This window comes from Metopolophium dirhodum, chromosome 1, assembly GCF_019925205.1.
Source record: "Metopolophium dirhodum isolate CAU chromosome 1, ASM1992520v1, whole genome shotgun sequence".
NCBI lineage: Eukaryota > Metazoa > Arthropoda > Insecta > Hemiptera > Aphididae > Metopolophium > Metopolophium dirhodum.
Window position 1 is genome coordinate 40,387,960 of NC_083560.1, and position 19,283 is coordinate 40,407,242.

A 19,283-nucleotide genomic window follows, 5' to 3' on the forward strand; every position below is an offset into this window, starting at 1 on the left:
ATGTACCTGTCTAAATAAAAATACGAACAAGTTGTTCCCGAATAATTGGACTTTGTATAATATCTGTACTAATAGTCCATGATAATATCCCGCTCTGCTTAGAGCATATAAAATAGATGTCATTATAAATGTAAATTAATGGTCGTCATTTAAGTTCTTGATAGGTCCCCCGCATTAATAGTAGGCTAAAATAAAATATTAATTGATCTGACTATAATTGGATTTTTGATCCAATAAGTTAAGATTTCAGAATCAATGCCTATCAAAAAAAATTTTACGTTTCGCTCGCGTCTCGCATTTCAGTTTACTATAATAGTTTTAATTATTGACAGGCGTAATTTAATTGGCCAGCTGTCAACTATTAGGTATTACTCAGAAAATACAATAATTTAACTACATGATTAATATAATATAAAAATTCGGGTCCATTTCAATGCCCAGCTCACTTTCATAATTTTAACTTTTGACAAACCCGAATGATTTTGTCTGTGCAGAAAAATACATCAAGTTTCATCGTTTGTGTATAAACACAATAAACACTTATCATCAAAACAAAGTGAGGAATGGGGAGCTATTTAAAAATCAAGGCTGGGCATTAACGAGTTAAAAATTAAAATTAAGTTAATAACTCGTTACTTTTTTTTTAAATTAACTTTTAACTTAATAATTTACTTTTTTTCAAGAATAACATTTTAATTTCAAGTTAATTTAATTTCAAAAGTATCTAAATTATTAATTAAGTTCATTTTCGTCCGAAGAATAATGCAAATTTTTTAATAAGGTTTCTTGAGCGTAAAGAAAAACTATCTAATAAACCATATTATGTGTCTCGAATTTTTTATTTTTGCAACATAGCAAATTTGAACTTTACACTAAGTTAAGTTACTTTTTTTCAAAGTTAACTTTTAACTTAACGATTTAACAAAAAAAACACGAATAACCACTTAACTTAACTTTATTATTTTAAAATAACTTAACTTAACTAGTTAAAAAAAATAGTTAACTGCCTCGTGAACAACTATCTTTTGCAATTTTAACTTTTACCGAGCACATACGTTACTTGGAAACCTATAATTTTCTAACGTGAATTATTCCCCCCCCCCTCACACTAACAACTATATGAGTTTAAAAAAAGTTAGACATTAATTTAGGTAATAAAGCCAATAATAATGTCTGGGAAACAAACTGAGTCAATAGCATTAAACTAATTAAAAAAACTAAACTGTAATATAATCATTTATGTATTTTATGTATGATTGTATATTCTCTATCTTATTCCAAATATAACATTATAATATTTAAAAAAAAAGGTGGGCAAGTAGGTCTCGCTCTGATGTACAGTAGGTTACAGGTGGGTAACTGTAATGGATGGTGTTAAATTTAAATGATATAATATCATTGTATAAGAAAGACGATTCTGAGCGAAGACGGTCAGTCAGCTTATGATATTATACTAAGTATATTTGATGATACAATTGTGAATAAAGTAATTTATATACATAACCTATTTTCGTGGAACCCTGTATTAAATTTTCAATCGTTAGCTATAAAAGTTGAACATTTTATAAATTTTTAATAATTATTAAATTTTGTCAAAATACGAACTTTAAGTACTTATTCAAAAAAAATGTGCCTATGTATTTTTAATATTATTCAACAGCTATTGTGACAATATATCAGGAGCCTTGTATTAAATTTTCACGCTGTTTGGCCCAATAAATACAATTTTATTGATATTTGTGGAAAAAAAACTAAAACATTAAAATTTGAAATTGTCCGTAAATAGCTCAAAATGAATCAAACATTTTTCAAATTTTTATGGTGTATAGTCATAGGGATTTAAAATTTCATGAAATTTATTTTCTTGAAATATTTCATTTCCATGAAAAATAAAAATAAAAAGTTAATAGTCGTCAACTTCCAAGTGAACATTTGTAAAAGTTGGTTTAGTGTACCTATATAACAAAAAAAAAAAATGCAAATATTTAATATAATTTATAAGTTGTTTAACATATATAATACAACACATTTAAACATTTAAACATTTTTTAACTCTTAAGTTACAAACTCATAAGCCAACTCAACATCATAACATATTGTTCAGAGCCATGGCTCAGCGAATGCATGTTATATTATACTATATTATAATTATTTTATATCATATTCACAATATATAGACATAAACCACTCTTAATAGTCGTAACCTTTCGCAATATACAAAATATGATCTAAGTATTTAATAAAAGAGCACCTTCACATCACTCTTATAATAACTGAAAATACACTATTATTTCATTCACTGATGAAATTGACATCAACTTAATGGTTTTAAATAATTTAAACCATTATTTTATGGATCGCTGACTGTCCGCATACTCATATAAAAAATGTTTTTACTCTCAAAATAATCCCGGGAATATTTTTCAGAACTACATATAGAATATACAAATATGAAATAATAAATCAACAAAAATAATATGTTTAGCTTTACTTTTAAGTGTGTAATCAATGATATATTATTTATCATCTATAACCGAACACGTTCAAAAGAAAAAAATAATATTTTTCATATTATTTCATTGAAGAGTGAAATTTCAAATTCAGAACCTTATGTATAGAAAATGAAAATATAAACACATTCATTGAAATTATCATGTATCTACAGCTATTCGTTATTGAATTGCAACAAAATAAGAAAATCGCTACATGAGAAATCGAGTGAATATGCAATGTTGTAAAAATATGAACATCAAACGCTGATAAAAATTTAATTTGCCCTTCTTGTAAACATTTTTTTTTTTTGATAAAGGTAGACTAACTTATGAGGAATCTTGTATTACAATTTCAAATCTTAAATATAAATAAAACATTTTTATCAAGTTCTAGCTCAAAATATTTTTCACATTTTCGTCATTTTTATTTATTTTGTCAATATTTGAACTTTAAATCCTTATAAAAAAAAATATAGACTAATGATTTTTAATATTTTTCAAATTTCATTATAACAATATATTAGGAGTCTTGTGTAAAATTTTCAAGATTTTTTACAATTTTATTGACATTCATAGAAATAAAAACTAAAAATATTGAAACTGAAAATGTCCGTAAAAAGTTCAAAACAAATCAAAATTTTTTAAAATGTTATCATGTATAGAAAATGCTATAATACAAACAACTAATGAAATTTTCATGTGTCTACAGTCATTTGTTTTAAAGTTACACCAAAAACCAAAATCGATTTTGTCGAAAACCGATTTTGCGTAAAAATCCCAGGTTTTCCTTAATTTTTTTTTTTAATTAATAAATAATACATCTAGACATCAGCTAGTACCTACCATCTTACAATCTACATTCTATAAATATAGTTACTATACTATCAATTATACTATCAAAATACTCCAAAGTATTATTCTGTATTATTCACATACAAACAATTACATAGACAACCCACCCCACCCACCCCACCCACCTCTAATTAAAGGTGTAGCGGGCGCTACACCTCTACTCTAGGATACCCACCACTATGTATAGAAAATGCTAATATAAACATCCAGTGAAATTTTCAAGTATTTACAGTCATTCATTTTTTAATTACAAAAAAATAAGAAAATCGTTACATGAGAAATCGAGTGAATATCAAATGTTGTAAAAATATGAATTTCAAACTATCATAAAAATTTAATTTGACTTTCTTGTTACATTTTATTTGATAAAGGTAGACAAATTTATAAGGATTCTTGTATTATATTTTCAAATCTTAGATTTAAAAAGAAAATTTTTTATGAATTCTAACTCAAAATAATTTACAAATGTTCGTCATTATTACGTACTTTGTCAATATTTGAATTTTAAATGCTTATAAAAAAAAACTATGAATAAGAATTTTTAATTTTTTTCATCTGCCTTTGAAACAATATACTAGTAGCCTTCTATAAAATTTTCAAGCTTTTTAACCAAAAAATAAAATGTTATTTATATTTATGGAAAAAAATAACTAAAAAAAATGACTGTAATCAGCTCAAAATAAGTCAAAATATTTTTAAAATGTTATGGTGTATAGAAAATTCTAATATAAACATTCAGTCAAAATTGCACCAAAAACCAAAATCGATTTTCTTGAAAAACATATTATGCGTAAAAGTTCAAGTTTTTCCTTAATTTTTCTTTTGTTTTTCAATGCGCTTTTTAAAAATAAAATTTAATCTAAAACTAAGATTTAATCTAAAATTGTTTTGAAAAAATATATTGAAATGTGGATTAGTTATTGATCCTGTAAGACCTTGGATTTGTATTTTGTGCTAGTCCAGATGGAATAATTCTGAGTAGTGCTGGTATAGTGGAAAGTGTTCCAGAAATCAAATGTCAAATTTCATGTAATAACAAAGCCATCATAGAAAACGGTGAACCAAACTTAAAATATATCCAAATAGATAAAAATGGAAAACCAGAAATAAAAAAAAGGTTAATTTATTTCACACAATGCTAAATGTTAATTCATTGCACTGGCTTAAACTCATGTATACTATTTATTTACAATAATATTGATATATATATTCCATAATAATTGAAAAAGATGAACATTGCATAGAACCGTTGTTCGAAAAGAATGACATATTAATATTTTTATTTTTATCTTTTAAAACTGGTCCAGCAAATGTATACAAATACATTTATCAATACAACTTTATTGTTTTTTTTATAAATTCTGAGCGAAGTGAGAAAGCTAGTGGTTTTAGAATGGTGTTTATTTATTTATTTTTTTTTATATTCTGAACAAAGCGATGAATGTATTGATTTTACAATGATGTGTGATTTTTTATTTTTTTATTTTTGTGTCTGTCATTGTCGCCTTTTAGGACAGTAAAAAAGCTTGGATTTTTTTCAACAATAACTTTTCTGATAGGAGAGTGAATCTAGTTGGTACTTTGGGGGGTCAAAAGTAAGCATTTCCAAGTTATTTTCAAAAGCGACGTGAAAAACAAAAGAAAAATTAAGGAAAAACGGGAATTTTTACGCAAAATCTTTTGGTTTTTGGTGTAACTCTAAAACAAATGATCGTAGGGACATGAAATTTTGACTGAATGTTTATATTAGAATTTTCTATACACCATAAAATTTTGAAAATATTTTGACTCTTTTTGAGCTGTTTACGGACATTGTCAGTTTTCAATTGTTTTAGTTTTTTTTTCTATAAATATCAATAAAATTTTATCTGTTGAGTAAAATAGCATGAAAATTTAATAGAAGGCTCCTCAGCAAGTGTTTCAAAGGCAGATGAAAAAAATTAAAAATTGACTTTTTTGCATTTTTTTTCACGTTATATTTCATAAATAATATAATAATATACATGTTAATTTTACATTATATGACTGTATATTATATATTATGTACCTATATGTTATTTAAATTATTAGGAATTCAACACATATTATTTTCTTTAAATTGTCTTTATTTTTCATAAGTTATTTCGAATGTTGGGTTTTTGGAAAATACTATTTTTTCTCTTCACTTATAGCAGCTATACATACTAGACTTATTTTCTGCAGCACATTGTTCGCTATCCGTCTAAGTCGGATAGCCAACCTAGCTGACGAACTTTAAAGTTAATAGATTTTGACTTGATATGACTGACTTTCTAGACACTCCAACACGGTTTCGACTTTACACTTTTTACATAAGAAAAAGCACCGGACATGTGACGGCACATACCTACCATTCTATCCGCAGTAGACGGATTGCTCATTTTATATTGTATAGTTATAGTTTGTATTTTTCGTAAATTATTTCGTAAGTTGTGTAATAGGGTTTTCACTTATAGCCGCCCAACGTCGGGTCTGCAATCCACCGCAGGTGGATTGCCTACTTGATATACTGTAGCACATTGTCCGCGATCCGACGAATTCGGATTGCCTACCTAGGTGGCTAATTGGATGTTAATCGATTTTGACTTGAGATGACTGACTTGCTAGACAATCCAACCCGCAGGTGGATTGCTTATTTTTGTTTTGTCTTAGATGGGTAATGACTGATTTGCTGGACACTCTAACATGCAGATTTTCGAATTAACATTTTCTTACACGTACAAAAAAAGCACCGGACATACACTGGGGATAGTATCATCATTGAATTGCCGGTTTTCATGGGCCATGGGAGATTTCTAGACACTGAATCTTGACTGTCAAACGTTCCCACCTTCGAAACGAGACCGCCAAAGAGCCAGGTCATATCAGAATTTCTTATCACCTTCTATATGTATAAGTGCGACATTTATAATTCGAATGTGTCTCCAAAATCGGTACTCACTTACGACTAACACGGTCAAGGGGTCCAACTATTTTTTCAATTATTCACCTATCTACGCAACTAACGGGGTCCGCAATCCACCGCAGGTGGATTGCATACCTGGTAATATACGCTTCGTATATAGTCCGCGATCCGACGCAGTCGGATCGCCTACCTATGTGATTTTATGACTGATAGCTAGACAATCAAATAAACCTATCGACTCTACACTTTTTAACAATTTTAACAACCAAAAGCAGCGGAGAAACGGGAGATGATCCTGGAGATCGTATCCAGCCTATTAATTTACAACGTTCGTGACGGATTGCTAGACGCTCAAACTTTTAAACATTCCCGCCAAAGCACCCAGCCTTATCTCCAATCCATATCACTAATCCTTATCACAAATCCTAACCTTTCGTCTTACAGCCTTTGCGTCTTTTATATTCCAAAATTGGTACCCACTCTCAGCGAGTCCAACTCTCCCAGAGTTTCACTTATAGCTAGTATACTATAATACTATATACTGTAATACTATAATACTATTCTTTATCTCGATGCGTATGACTAACAATAATTATTGTAAATAACTAAAATAAATCATATCGGTTTACACATTATATAGCTAGATGGCGCCAGTCAGTAGCTGCAAAGCTGTTTTGGAGAAACAGTTTTACAGCCTCCGCATCAATTCCTTACTATTTGTGTAATCTGTGCAGTCTTTAGCCCGTTCGCTTCGAACCGTTCGTTTTTTATGAATGCCGACAGGCAGTCCTTTAGACGAACACGATCGTTGATGGCGTTAGCAATACGACGTTACCAGTTTTCACTAGACCGGTTTAAAGTATTTATTTTTACGTTATTTTATTTATTACGTTTAATTTTACAACTTTTTCAAGTAACTATATTAATTTCCACATTTTCAGATGAATAAACTTGAGATACTAAAATTGGCTATGCATAAAATTAGAAATACAACATTTTCTTACTCGTCTGAAAGAAGTGAACGTGATCAACAAATTTAAAAGCTTCCAGTGTATCAGACTGATATTTAAGAGAAAATAAATAATATTATTCAAAAGATGCCAGTGCAACTCTTCTACAATATTGAAGTAATCCTTAGTATTGAACTCCAATCCAATCTCAAAAAAATTATGACAAAATTAACATAATTTCAGATACCATACTGTTATTCTAATATAAATGAATATTAATTTACCATCTATTGCCTTGTAAAAAACATAATATAATCCTAAATAATGTTCTGAACTGTAACTAGTTTATTTCGTTTTTATTCATAACAAAGCTTTAAATATTTCACTAATCTTTAGAACAGTTTGGATTTCTTGAAAAGTCTTACTTAAACTTAGTAGTAAAAACACATTATTTTAAACACTTTTATACTTCATGAATATGGTTGTAACACATTTTGTAATATAAATTAATCATAAATTGTCATTCAACATTTTATGTTCAACATTAAACTATTTAAATAAGATACAAAATATTTGAAATAATTTAAAATTATGTTCGTATTTTAAAAATTTTTATCACTGATATTTTAGTCGTAATTTAAAATGTAGTAGTTAAACATTGGAGACAATAGATTTTAAATTTAAGAATTTAATTATATTAACTCAGCATTAATTATAGATTCTTACAATTGGAATGTTTATATTATGCATTGAATCATTTTACATTTATTTTTTATGTTACTATTAGATTACATTTTTTTAGGTTCTATGGATTTTTTTAAAATCAAATGCAATCAGATATCACATAAAGTTATTCATAAGGTGCCGGGTTACCATCCGTTATACAGTGACCCACTTGTAACGTAGTTTACAGCAGAGTGACATCCACTTACCCACCTTTTCAATTTTGTACAAATGGGTAAATGTTGGAGAAAAATTGGTGAAAATTATAAGAAAAATGAATGTTATTATTATTTTTATATGTTAATATATATACCAATCTGCAGTTATATAATATATTTGTTAAACTCATAATTCTTTCTTATTTTTCAAACATTTAAAATAGTGTTCCAAGTTTGTTTAAGTGAATTTAGGTGAATTTATATTTGTTTTTGATGTATAAATCTACTTCTCTCGTATCTTTAATGAGATACAACCATCCCTGTTTTGTCTCAGAAGGGACCACTCTCCCCTATACATGTGTTAGGCATATCTAATATTTTATCAACTGTAATCAATACATTTAATAATATGAGAAAAATTTTTAAAAAAATGTAAAACTGGTTTTAAGAAAAGAAAAATTGTTATTAAGGATAAACAACTGTTGACCGAAGCAAAGATAATTAACTTTTAGAAAACTAACCAAGTTCAAATCTTTTGATCGCACTCTTATTTGTTGCCTAGTGTTGAAATAGTGATTGGTAAGAGTAATATATGTACAGTGGTTACAAACAACTTTGAGACCTGTATCTTCCGACACAATTGCTAAAAACTATAGGTCTATAAAAGATAAACATAATTGATAATTATACTTGGTCTTACTTTATTTATATTTATATTAACTTAACAAACATTTAGTTCCTTAACATTTTGAGTTGGTAAAGTTGTCAGTTATTAAAATCTAATGCTTAATTTTGTTTTCTGACCATAACGGCTATACTAAGTGGTTGTAGAAAATCTAAGTTTGGTTGACTAAAAACACTGTATTTTAAAAATTATATAACAAAGTATAAGCATTTTGTCGTGGTTATAGTTTTATCATTATAGTTCTCATCCAAAATGTACATTAGATTTTAATACTTTTGATACAAAATGTGTGATCATTGGTCACCATTACAATTTTAAATGTGATTCCCCATATGTGTGTACCGGGTAAAATATAAACGTACATTTCAGATTAAATGACTTGAAAATTTTAAATGGTCAATTTATTATTAAGGCGCCTGGTGCTAATGTGTAATTTTGTCCACAAAAATTGTTCTTTAAAATCAACTAAACTTGATAAAATTTTTTACTTATGAAGAGTAATTTACTACGGGCCGCAATGAATTCCAACTTTTAATATTTGAAACTCAAGCTTTAAAATGTCTTTAAAAATAATACAATTTTAAACTTCTCTTTATAAATTAACTAAAATAAAAATACAATTGTCTAATAAATATAATAAAAATTGGCAAATGCAATGCATAATATTTATGGCTTCGTAATATTTGAAATTTCAGATGGTTTTAAAGCTAGTTGAAGTTGACGATTTCTTTTAATTTCTGCCATTTTTCTTCTTAGTTTTAATACCGTTTCTTTCTTTTCAGCAATCTATAAAATAAAATATAATTAAAATATCAACTATTTTAATAAGTAACTAATATGCAGGGTTTTCCATTTAACTTAAGACAATGGTTCTTTCAGAAAATAAATGTTTTTTAAAAAAAAATTTTTTCATAATATTAACTCGTTTCAGAACAATATTTTTTATCATAAGTATTATACCATATGCCATTTTAGGTTTTTTAACCTTTTGAATTAAAACATGCATTTTGAATTACATAAGCATAATATTATTTGGAGTATTTCCACATTCATTCGTTGAAGTTTTAAATACTTATAACTGGAACACGGATTTGTATTATATTAATACTTTCCTTTAAAATATCTGTATTTTGTAGGTAGTTTTATTCTATAAGAAAAATAGGAATCAATTAAGAGGACGCCACAAGGACATTAGTTGTCTTCGTCCTACAAGTTCGTAACATAGCAAATTAACGCACGGCAGATAACATTTAGCTCTGTTAGTTTAAAAATTTGAGTGAATCGACCTATTATAAAACTTGATGGTTAGAACATTATATGTGTTCGTATGGTGTTTTTTTTTAAGATTATACAGTACTTAAGTGAGTTATGAGAATTTTTAATTTATGTTATATTATACATGCATAACTTGTTAAAAAATTGAACTATCGTAAACTTTGGTAAGAACATTATCTCTGTAACCAACATACAAACACAGATTATCTTCTTACCATCAAGTTTTATAATAGGTTGATTCACTCTAATTTTCAAACTAATAGAGATAAACGTTATCTGCTAAGCGTAAATTTGGTATATTACGCACTTGTAAGCCGCGGAATGGAATTTATTTAGGTAGGTACCTAACTAAATAATAATTTGTAAAGAAATAAAATAAGAAGAAAATTAATTCCCTGGGAAAATTGTTTACACATACGATACGTATTAATTTATTTTGTTATTAATCAAAACCATAAATGTCAAATTATGCAAAATATGCACCATAAAAGTTTCATAGTTAAAATGTTTCTGTTATGAAACAAATTCTGTGACCACTTAGCATACCATACGATCAACCAGAATAAATATGCATGCAAATGCATACAAATACACGCTCTAATTATAAATCATAAACTACTTGTACAAAAATTTGATTTAGAATATGGAACTAAAAATGTATGTTATCACTAAAATAGTAATCAATTAAAAAAATTATTGTGAAAAAAAAAGTAAATAATATATATATATTTTTAAAAATATGTCAGTTTTTGATAAGTTGAAGTTATGGAAAAAAATAATTTAAAGACATTAATAGTTTTTGAAAGAACGAGTGTTTAACGAGTTATTTTAAGACTTACGATCCTCCAGTAAACTTACTCTGTTTTTAAAACTTTCCAATTTTTTGTTTTTAGCCTCAAGTTTTGCTTTCATTCTTTGCAAATCTTGATCTTTTACCAACCCTTGACAGCCAGAACACATATTATCTAAACTATTTTCAAAATACCCTTTACATTGTTCAAAGACAAATCCACCTCTACCATAACATTTTTCAATACTATCGATTTTTTCTAAAAGATTGTCCAACTCTTCCTTTGTTTTAATAGGTGTATTATATTCGTATTTTTTGCCATATATTTGTATTGTTGGCACAAGGTTGTTATAAAAATTAACTTTCTTCACAGTTACATCATTAGCGTCTCGTTGAAAAAACCTTGTTGCATTTTGTATATTAAGATGTTCACTCTTCCAATATAAACTAGGAAGTACAACTTCCTTAGACATTTCAAAAATAAGCCCGTGTTCATCGCTTGTAAAATACTCAGTATTGCAATCATTCATTTTAATACATTGTGAGGTTCTTTCCTCCATTGGTTCCAAAGTGATGGACAACGAACTACTAGATGAATCATCAATTGTAAGATCAATTGTCATGGAAGTATTATCTGTATCATCTGAAAGGTTATTAATTTTTTCAGTATTTGATTTTAATAATGAATTTAAATTACAAGTTAAAATGTATTTAAATAAGAATTTTTTACATAGTACCTTCTAAATTATTTTTTTTTTCTTCTGATGACTGTTCAGCAGCTTCATTGTCTACTGCACTTATGAATTGATCTTCAGATGTACTCAATATAGGCTCCTCATTAATTGGCACTGGCAAAGCAAAAGGTGCTAATACTTTTAATTGTGTTTGTAAACCATTTACAAATAATTCGTTTTGGACCATGTCTTGGGATCGGAAATGTTTTTCACACAAAATACTAGTCCCTGTCAACCTCACACCTAAAATTTTGCTCCACTCTTTTACATTTTCCTACAAAATAAGCAATAAAAACTTTAATGAACGGACATCAAAAATTATTTTAAAATAATATTTATGAATGATTATAAAAATTACCATTGTTGGTACGAAAAGGGAAATATCTTCAACCTCCTTTTTAGTATTAGTTATGCATTCTGGTACAGAACAAAAAACTTCAAAGTCCTAAATGAATAAAATAAAATACATTTTATTTATTTATAAAAAAATAAACTGTTATACTAAAATAACAAATTATTAATCGAAAAGAACTAAGACTAATTCCATTCACAATAATATTTGAGTATACTTTCAAAACTGATACTTAATAATGGCTTCAACTTTCTTTTTATAAATGTTGATAACAATTTCTTTGTACGGTCAAAAAAATTGAATAAGTATTGGGTAATACAATGTTCCTAAGTTGGTTTTTAGCAATCTAAATCTAAATAAAAATACATACGCACAAAATTATTTTTATTTTTTTATGGTCTTTGAAAGTTTGAATAAAATTGTACATTTAATGAAAAATAACGGGAAGTTGCAGTGATGCAGATGTTGAGTATACCTCATCATTAAGTAGGTCACTGTAATTGCATTCGAAAAACAATTCTGAGGGAAGACAGTCTGTCATCTCATAATAATAAGTAATTTAATTTTACTATTAGTAGTACGGTAGGTGTGATTACAATAATCTGAATATTTTGATAATGCTATTGTGATAGTAAAATATAACTATATCCCAGAAGTTTTTTTCTCTAGAAATAATATTTTTTAATTCCAATAAAATAACTTACATCTTTATTTTTCAATTAAATATACAATTTTGTCAATATTTAAACTTCAAATATATATAAATAAAATTGAATTTATTAATTTATAGATTTTGGGGTCTTAGCAAGAACTACTTATGTGGAACCTTCTAATAAATGTTTGAGCATTAGCTATAAAAATTGAATATTTTATAAACTATTAGTTTTACAATCTACAAACTAATTTTCAAATGTTTGTAATTTAGATAAATTGTGTCAACATTTAACTTAAAATGCTTAAAAAAAATTATACTTGTATTTATAACTTGATATGAGGACAACTTAGGTGGGTAATATATTTGACACAATTTGCTTTTACAAAAGCATAAAAAATCTATATCTTTATAAAACCAAAATATTCATCGCCCACTGCAGAATTTAAAAACTAATTACATCTGATGCACAAAAGGTTATTAATTATATTATCCCCATCACTTTCTTAATTTTAAACAAAAAGAAATATTTTTGATGGATAGTTAAATATTTAAGTAGGTCAAGACAGAGAAAACTGGAAGGAAGTTTGTTTCCAATGGTCTCTTTAAATATTATTAATGTATATAATTATTTATACTTTAAACCTTAGAATTGCGAGTAGTTGATTTTATTAACACCGATAAGGGGATTTTGTTGATTTCCATATTTGTAACAAAATTTGATGATGAACTAGATGAACTAGATGGTTTTTTATTTAACTGGAAAAGCCATCTATTGACACAGAAACTTGTTGATGGAATATTTTTTGTATTTACTATATCTGTGAAAAATTAAATAAACATCATATTTTAGAAATTTAACTAATATTAATTTTTATTTTATCATAGTTATAAACCTGGTATGAGACAGTCAAGACCCAAAATCAAATGTGTCGCGGGACACACGTATGGAACAAAGTCTCTTTCTTATGCAGGTTTGGCATAATTTATCATCAACGTGCCAGGCTCTCATTCTCTCTACCCACCCCTCTCTTTAATTTTGATTATTGATGCAATAAAAAACTATATCCATAAATTTATTTGCAATATATATAAATATTTATTTGTTTTTAAAAGATTATGTCAAAAAAAGAAACCTTGCATTACAAAATTTATCACACGCTTGATAGATTTTAAGTTATATCAGATTCTTTAATGTAAATAATTAATCCTGAATTTAATGAAACTGTTTTATTTCCGATTTCCTACTTCAGAAAGTGACTGATTTTCTGCTGAATTCAAATAATGACGATCTCATATTTTTCATTTATTGATTTTTAAAAAAAAAACATTTTAATTTTAAATTATTATATAGATTATAAATACAATTTTATTATAAAAAAGAAATATGACATCAGAGAAAGATTATTTAAAAGGACATTCCCAAGTCATTGCCTTGGATTAACTGATTTAAGAGGAAAAATTATTATTTTATGCATGTTTATCCAACAAAAATAAGTAAGTTTTATATATTCTGCAGTTATTGAGGATAGATTTTTGAAACTTAATATGGAATTAATTAAAATCAAAATGTTTTAATGAATGATTACAGATTGCAATTGCAACTTAACATTATTAAAAAAATATATTTATATATTAATATAGACAAAATGGAATTATGGTTATAAACTAGTGTTCTTACTGCACGGACTTGCTTTATTCTAATTTATTATTAAAACCTTCTATCTTATATTAAATGGTAAGAAGTTAATTATACTGTTCATTTTTTCATTTTAAAAGAAAAAGTTAAAAGTTATTAATATAGCAAAATATAACAAAATAAAACCTTGAATTTACCTGAACTATAATAATAGAATGCTAATTAATAATAAAAAAGTTAATACAAAATAAAATAACAAATAATTAATTTTTATCTTACCAGTATTTAAAAATAATGATGGAACAGCACCTGGTTTTAATCTGGGCTTTACTTCAGAATTCATGAAACGGTTTAGTCTAAAATGATTACTACAAACTCTTTCACTACTCATATCAAAAAGATTTTTTTTTAATCCGCATTTTTCCATCCACAATTTTCTCAACATCAAATCCTTCGGAAATTCAAAGAGACTAAAATTCTTTGAAAGCCTGTTAGAGCAATTTCTAACAGAACATTGTAATCCAGATACTAAAGTATGGTCCTTTAAAATTTAAACAAATTCATATTAAAAAAATATATTAATATTAAAAACAGCTAGGTTGCCAATTATAAAGTACAAATTAAAATATAATACAATATAATATAATGAGCTTAATACATATTTTAATGATATACCATTCAATAGTCTAGTTTGTATAGACTCTATATATTTACGATAGTCTTAAGACTATTTTCTGTAGAAACTAGAGGGTATGGATCCTTCCATGTCTTGGTAACCAAAATAATGAACTTCAGAGTACTGGTTGTGAATAACATAGAATCAGAATTCTACTCACTACTATTGTGAGAACACTTGAAAACCCAGCTAACCTTTCCCAAACATTGCAATATTGTTCAGGTTTAAGCTAAGAAAATTATTGATATTTACAATCAATGATTCTCAGTACCTTGTTGGCTGTACAGTATATGATGCAAAACAAGTTGTGTTTACATAATTATTTGTATAATAATTATACAAAAACATAATACACACAGCTTTATTTGGGCGTTATTAGTTGAACATTTTGATTTTATATTTTACAAAATGGTTCATATTATGTACGCATTAAAGTATATCAAAATGTTCAGTTGCTATTTTAAAATAGAAATTCATACTGTCACGTATAATGAAAGGGAATAATTATGTATACTATATATCGACAGCCGCAAAAAACGTCATAATTCAATTTTACAAAACTTTTTTTTTTTCAATCTGGTTTACTATTTTTTCTGGATTACTATCAAAACTGATAGTAGCATAAATCTACCAAAGATGTTCTTACAATAAGATGCAGTTACTGTGTCTTCGTTGGAAATTCAGAAAAATAGTAGGACTGGTTTTCTTTTCACAAAAGACCTTGACACTATAGTTAAATGGTTAAATGAATCACACAGATCCCCGATTAATTACAGTAGATATTTCCTAACAATACACTATTAGTGGCTAAAAAATATATCCCGAGAGTTTTCCAAAAAGAGTACACAAATTGTTGGTCAAACTACTAACTATTTTATAAATATAAGTGGACAAGAATATTACTGATGTCTAATAAGAAGCACTAAATTACTAAAGAAGAGAAACCAGGACGTTGAAGACCAAGGCCCTACATATCCAATAAGGAAAGCATGGAAAATCATAAAAAAGATAAAGATATCAGACTTTATTGACCATGTTTATTAAAAATATTAATACTCATTTACTGACCGGCATATTTGTATTACTCATATCCTCATTGTTTCTAGTAAGTCTAGATGACTGCCTTGGTGATTTAAAATGGTTTACAACAGTATTTCCAATATGTTCCTCTCTGTAAAATTTAGATTTTATGCAATTACTTTTATCATAATAAGCCAAATTTCTAGATTTACAAATAACTATAAAAACAAAATCTTGTCTAATACAGTTTTCATTAACTCACTTTATAATATTTTGTTCCATTGGTAAAATTACATTATTTCCAGTTTCGACATCATTACTTTGAGTAGCATAACTGTATAAAAATAAAATTAGTATTGAAAGTGAAAAATTAAATTATAAAGATCTAGAAGTATTACTTAGAAGGAAAACCATTTCGATCATAAGGTTGCGGAATAGTATTTGAAAATAAAAATCTCTTTTTTCCTGGCTTATAGTTTTCTTCTAAAAAATGATCACTACATATACGTTGCCAATCATGACAACGATCAATTCCAAAAACTTTAAGCCATTTTCTTCTCATGTGTTCATTCTTGGGAATTCTATATTAAAACAAATATCAACGAATACAATAAATTGCTAATTTTAAGTTAGGAAAATAAACACAAGGTAGATATTATTAGGCTACATCAGTTTAAGCGAGTAAATTTCTAGAACCAATTGATACTCACCCATGATAATTAACTCCTGGACGGTGGACCTTGGTTTTATTAGATGTATTGCCGCACACTATACATTTATGCATTTTTACAACTTTGTATTAAATATTATTGTCAAAAATAAAATTAAAATAATTAATATAAAAGTGCGACCACCGCAATTTGACAAGTCAGATATTTGAAGTCATATAGCTTTATCAGTATACAGTTATCTGTATTGTATGCAGTTGAAACTTAGAAAAGAGAACTCGATCAATGGACGCGGGAAGCCTCGATCACTCAGTCCTGAAATGTATACGACACCTGTATTCCGGACTCCTATAGACCGATGAATGTGTTTTGATGTGTAAGTTTTCTCGTGATGGTTAATCCAGTCATCCGTATAATAGTTGGGTGGTTAGGTATCGCGTGTCGTATTTGTTAAAGGTATGCTTTAAGTATAATAATACATATAAAATATGTCTACTGCAGACTCGCCGAGTACTGTTGTACAAAGCACATGAATGAAACCAAAACACGAACACTACGACGAGTCGACGAAGACAAAGGACAGCGGACCAGTGATAAGCGGAAGGCGGAACTCCTGTAATCACGGTCTTCGATTATAAAACAGGAACGATTACTTTTGTTCGTTCCATCGGTACATAGTTAGAAATTACCAAATGGTCCCCAACAGTAGGAATTCTGTTCGTTCTACTTCCACAAAGTCCTACTAACACTAGAAAAATTATTACACTCCAACAATTATTACGTAGGAATGAATAAATCGGGAATGTATTTAACGGGAATAAAAATAATCCGGAAATTATTAAGTACACAGGAACATATTATGCGGGAATGAAGGTAATAAAATACCTTACAAAATAACATAAATATACCTAACATTAGAAAATATAACGCTGGAAAAATACTTGAACACTGGAATTAAATGCACCAAATTCATAATTTATGTAGGTACTCAATTAGATGTCTAAATTAATAAATTATCTATACTTATCAGAAGTACCTATTATTTGAAATAATCTTCAAATACAAAAAATAATTTTTTTTTACTTTTTAGTTCTGAAATAATTTTGTTAAAATCAAAAATTTATTTATTGCATTTTAAAATATGATTCGTTCAATAATCAAAATTCTGATCAGTCATGTTAGGTAATTGCGTATACCCCACGTATATAATAATATAGTCATAAGTCATATATCATAATTTATTTTAATTACATTTTATTTTTAAACCGAACTCTTTTCTTTCTGGCAATGAATTCATAACATTCATTCTTGTAATGTTTTATAATATTGTTAGGAGGCCGCCGCACCAGTAGACAAAATATGGCATAAAAACATGGTTCCGTAATTTATTCAAGTAATACGACTTATTGAAGCAGCTTACAGTAAAAATACCTTTAATAAAAATTATAGCTGAAAACTTTTCTAACAATCGTGAAAATCCCGATTTTCGATATTTTTAATAATTAGTTAAATAATTAATCGATAAAAAGTTAAAAGACGTTTTAATTTACCATGCGATATTGAACGAACATAAATATTCCAATAAACGCGCTACTTACGATTCTAGAAAAAATTCTACTCTACAATTTTTGTAATAGGTATTAATACTGTAAAACGCTTCAATAAGCCGTATTACTTGAATTACGAAACCATGTTTTTATGCCATATTTTGTTCTCTAGTGCGTATCCAAATTTTATACTTATAAAAACTATATTTTTGATCTTCAAGTAATACGGCTTTTTGAAGTGGTTTATAGCAAAACTACCTATTACAAAAATTGTAAAAGAGAATTTTTTTAACAATCGTAAGAAATTCAATTTTTGATATCTTATTCAAATCGTCCAATATCGAATAGTAATTTAACAGTTTTTTTTTACTTTTTATCGATTAATTATTTAACTAATTAAAAATAAAAATATTAAAAATCGGACTTCTTACGATTGTTAAAAAAGTAATATTTATAATAGGTTTTTAAACCGTTATTTACTGTAAACCATTTCAACTAGCCGTATTACCTACTTGAATTATCAAACTATTTGGGTATGATAAAAAAAAAACTAACTATTACGATATCGGAATAATTAATATTTATATAAGAAAAAATTCAAAATTAAATCAAATGTTATTCCATTTAGTGTACATTATAATATATTGTAGGTATACAATTAATATGCAACAATTATTACAAATTAAATGTCATATTATAATTTTTTTATAATCGTTTGAATAAATTATTATTACAATAATTAAAATAACAATATTATGGTATAGGAATAATTATGTAAGAAAAAAAACAAAATTAATTCAAATAATATAACACTTATTGACTATTGTAGTTATTGTACACAAATTACAAGTATTTAATTATTACGAACGAAATCGGCTTATTTTTGTAATTCAATCAAGACTATTATTTTAATAAAGTGGAAAATAACACGTTAGTGCGTTACTTCATAGAAATTACTTTTAAAAAGTAATTTTATTACAATTTCGTTACTGTAAGTACCTAGGTAAAATGTAATGAAATTACTACTGCTCCCGACAAGCCCGGGGCCAAACAATTTTAGGGGTCCATAAACATAATCAAAATACTGGTACCCACAAATAAATATATATCAGATATAAAAAAAAATATTTAGTATATACCTAGGTAT

General features: G+C 27.0%; 1 protein-coding gene across 1 annotated transcript; it reads right to left on the minus strand.

Moving 5' to 3' along the window:
- Positions 1-9,356: 9,356 nt before the first annotated feature.
- LOC132935110 (uncharacterized) lies at positions 9,357-17,160 on the minus strand. The gene is made up of 10 exons (XM_061001569.1): positions 16,632-17,160; positions 16,320-16,502; positions 16,184-16,255; positions 15,970-16,072; positions 14,505-14,766; positions 13,232-13,407; positions 11,941-12,027; positions 11,586-11,856; positions 10,917-11,491; positions 9,357-9,569 (listed from the first exon to the last, which is right to left on the minus strand). Exons 1-10 carry the CDS (start codon positions 16,703-16,705, stop codon positions 9,450-9,452), a joined length of 1,923 nt encoding a protein of 640 aa, XP_060857552.1. The 5' UTR covers positions 16,706-17,160; the 3' UTR covers positions 9,357-9,449.
- Between the last annotated feature and the right edge of the window lie 2,123 nt (positions 17,161-19,283).

Coding starts and splice junctions, on each gene's coding strand:
- LOC132935110 (XM_061001569.1), bottom strand. CDS start 16,705: ATGCATAAATGTATAGTGTGCGGCAATACATCTAATAAAACCAAGGTC. Junction 14,767..15,969: donor TGAGTAATACAAATATGCCG/GTCAGTAAATGA, acceptor TAAATTTTAAAG/GACCATACTTTAGTATCTGG. Junction 11,492..11,585: donor AAAAAAAAATAATTTAGAAG/GTACTATGTAAA, acceptor ATAACCTTTCAG/ATGATACAGATAATACTTCC.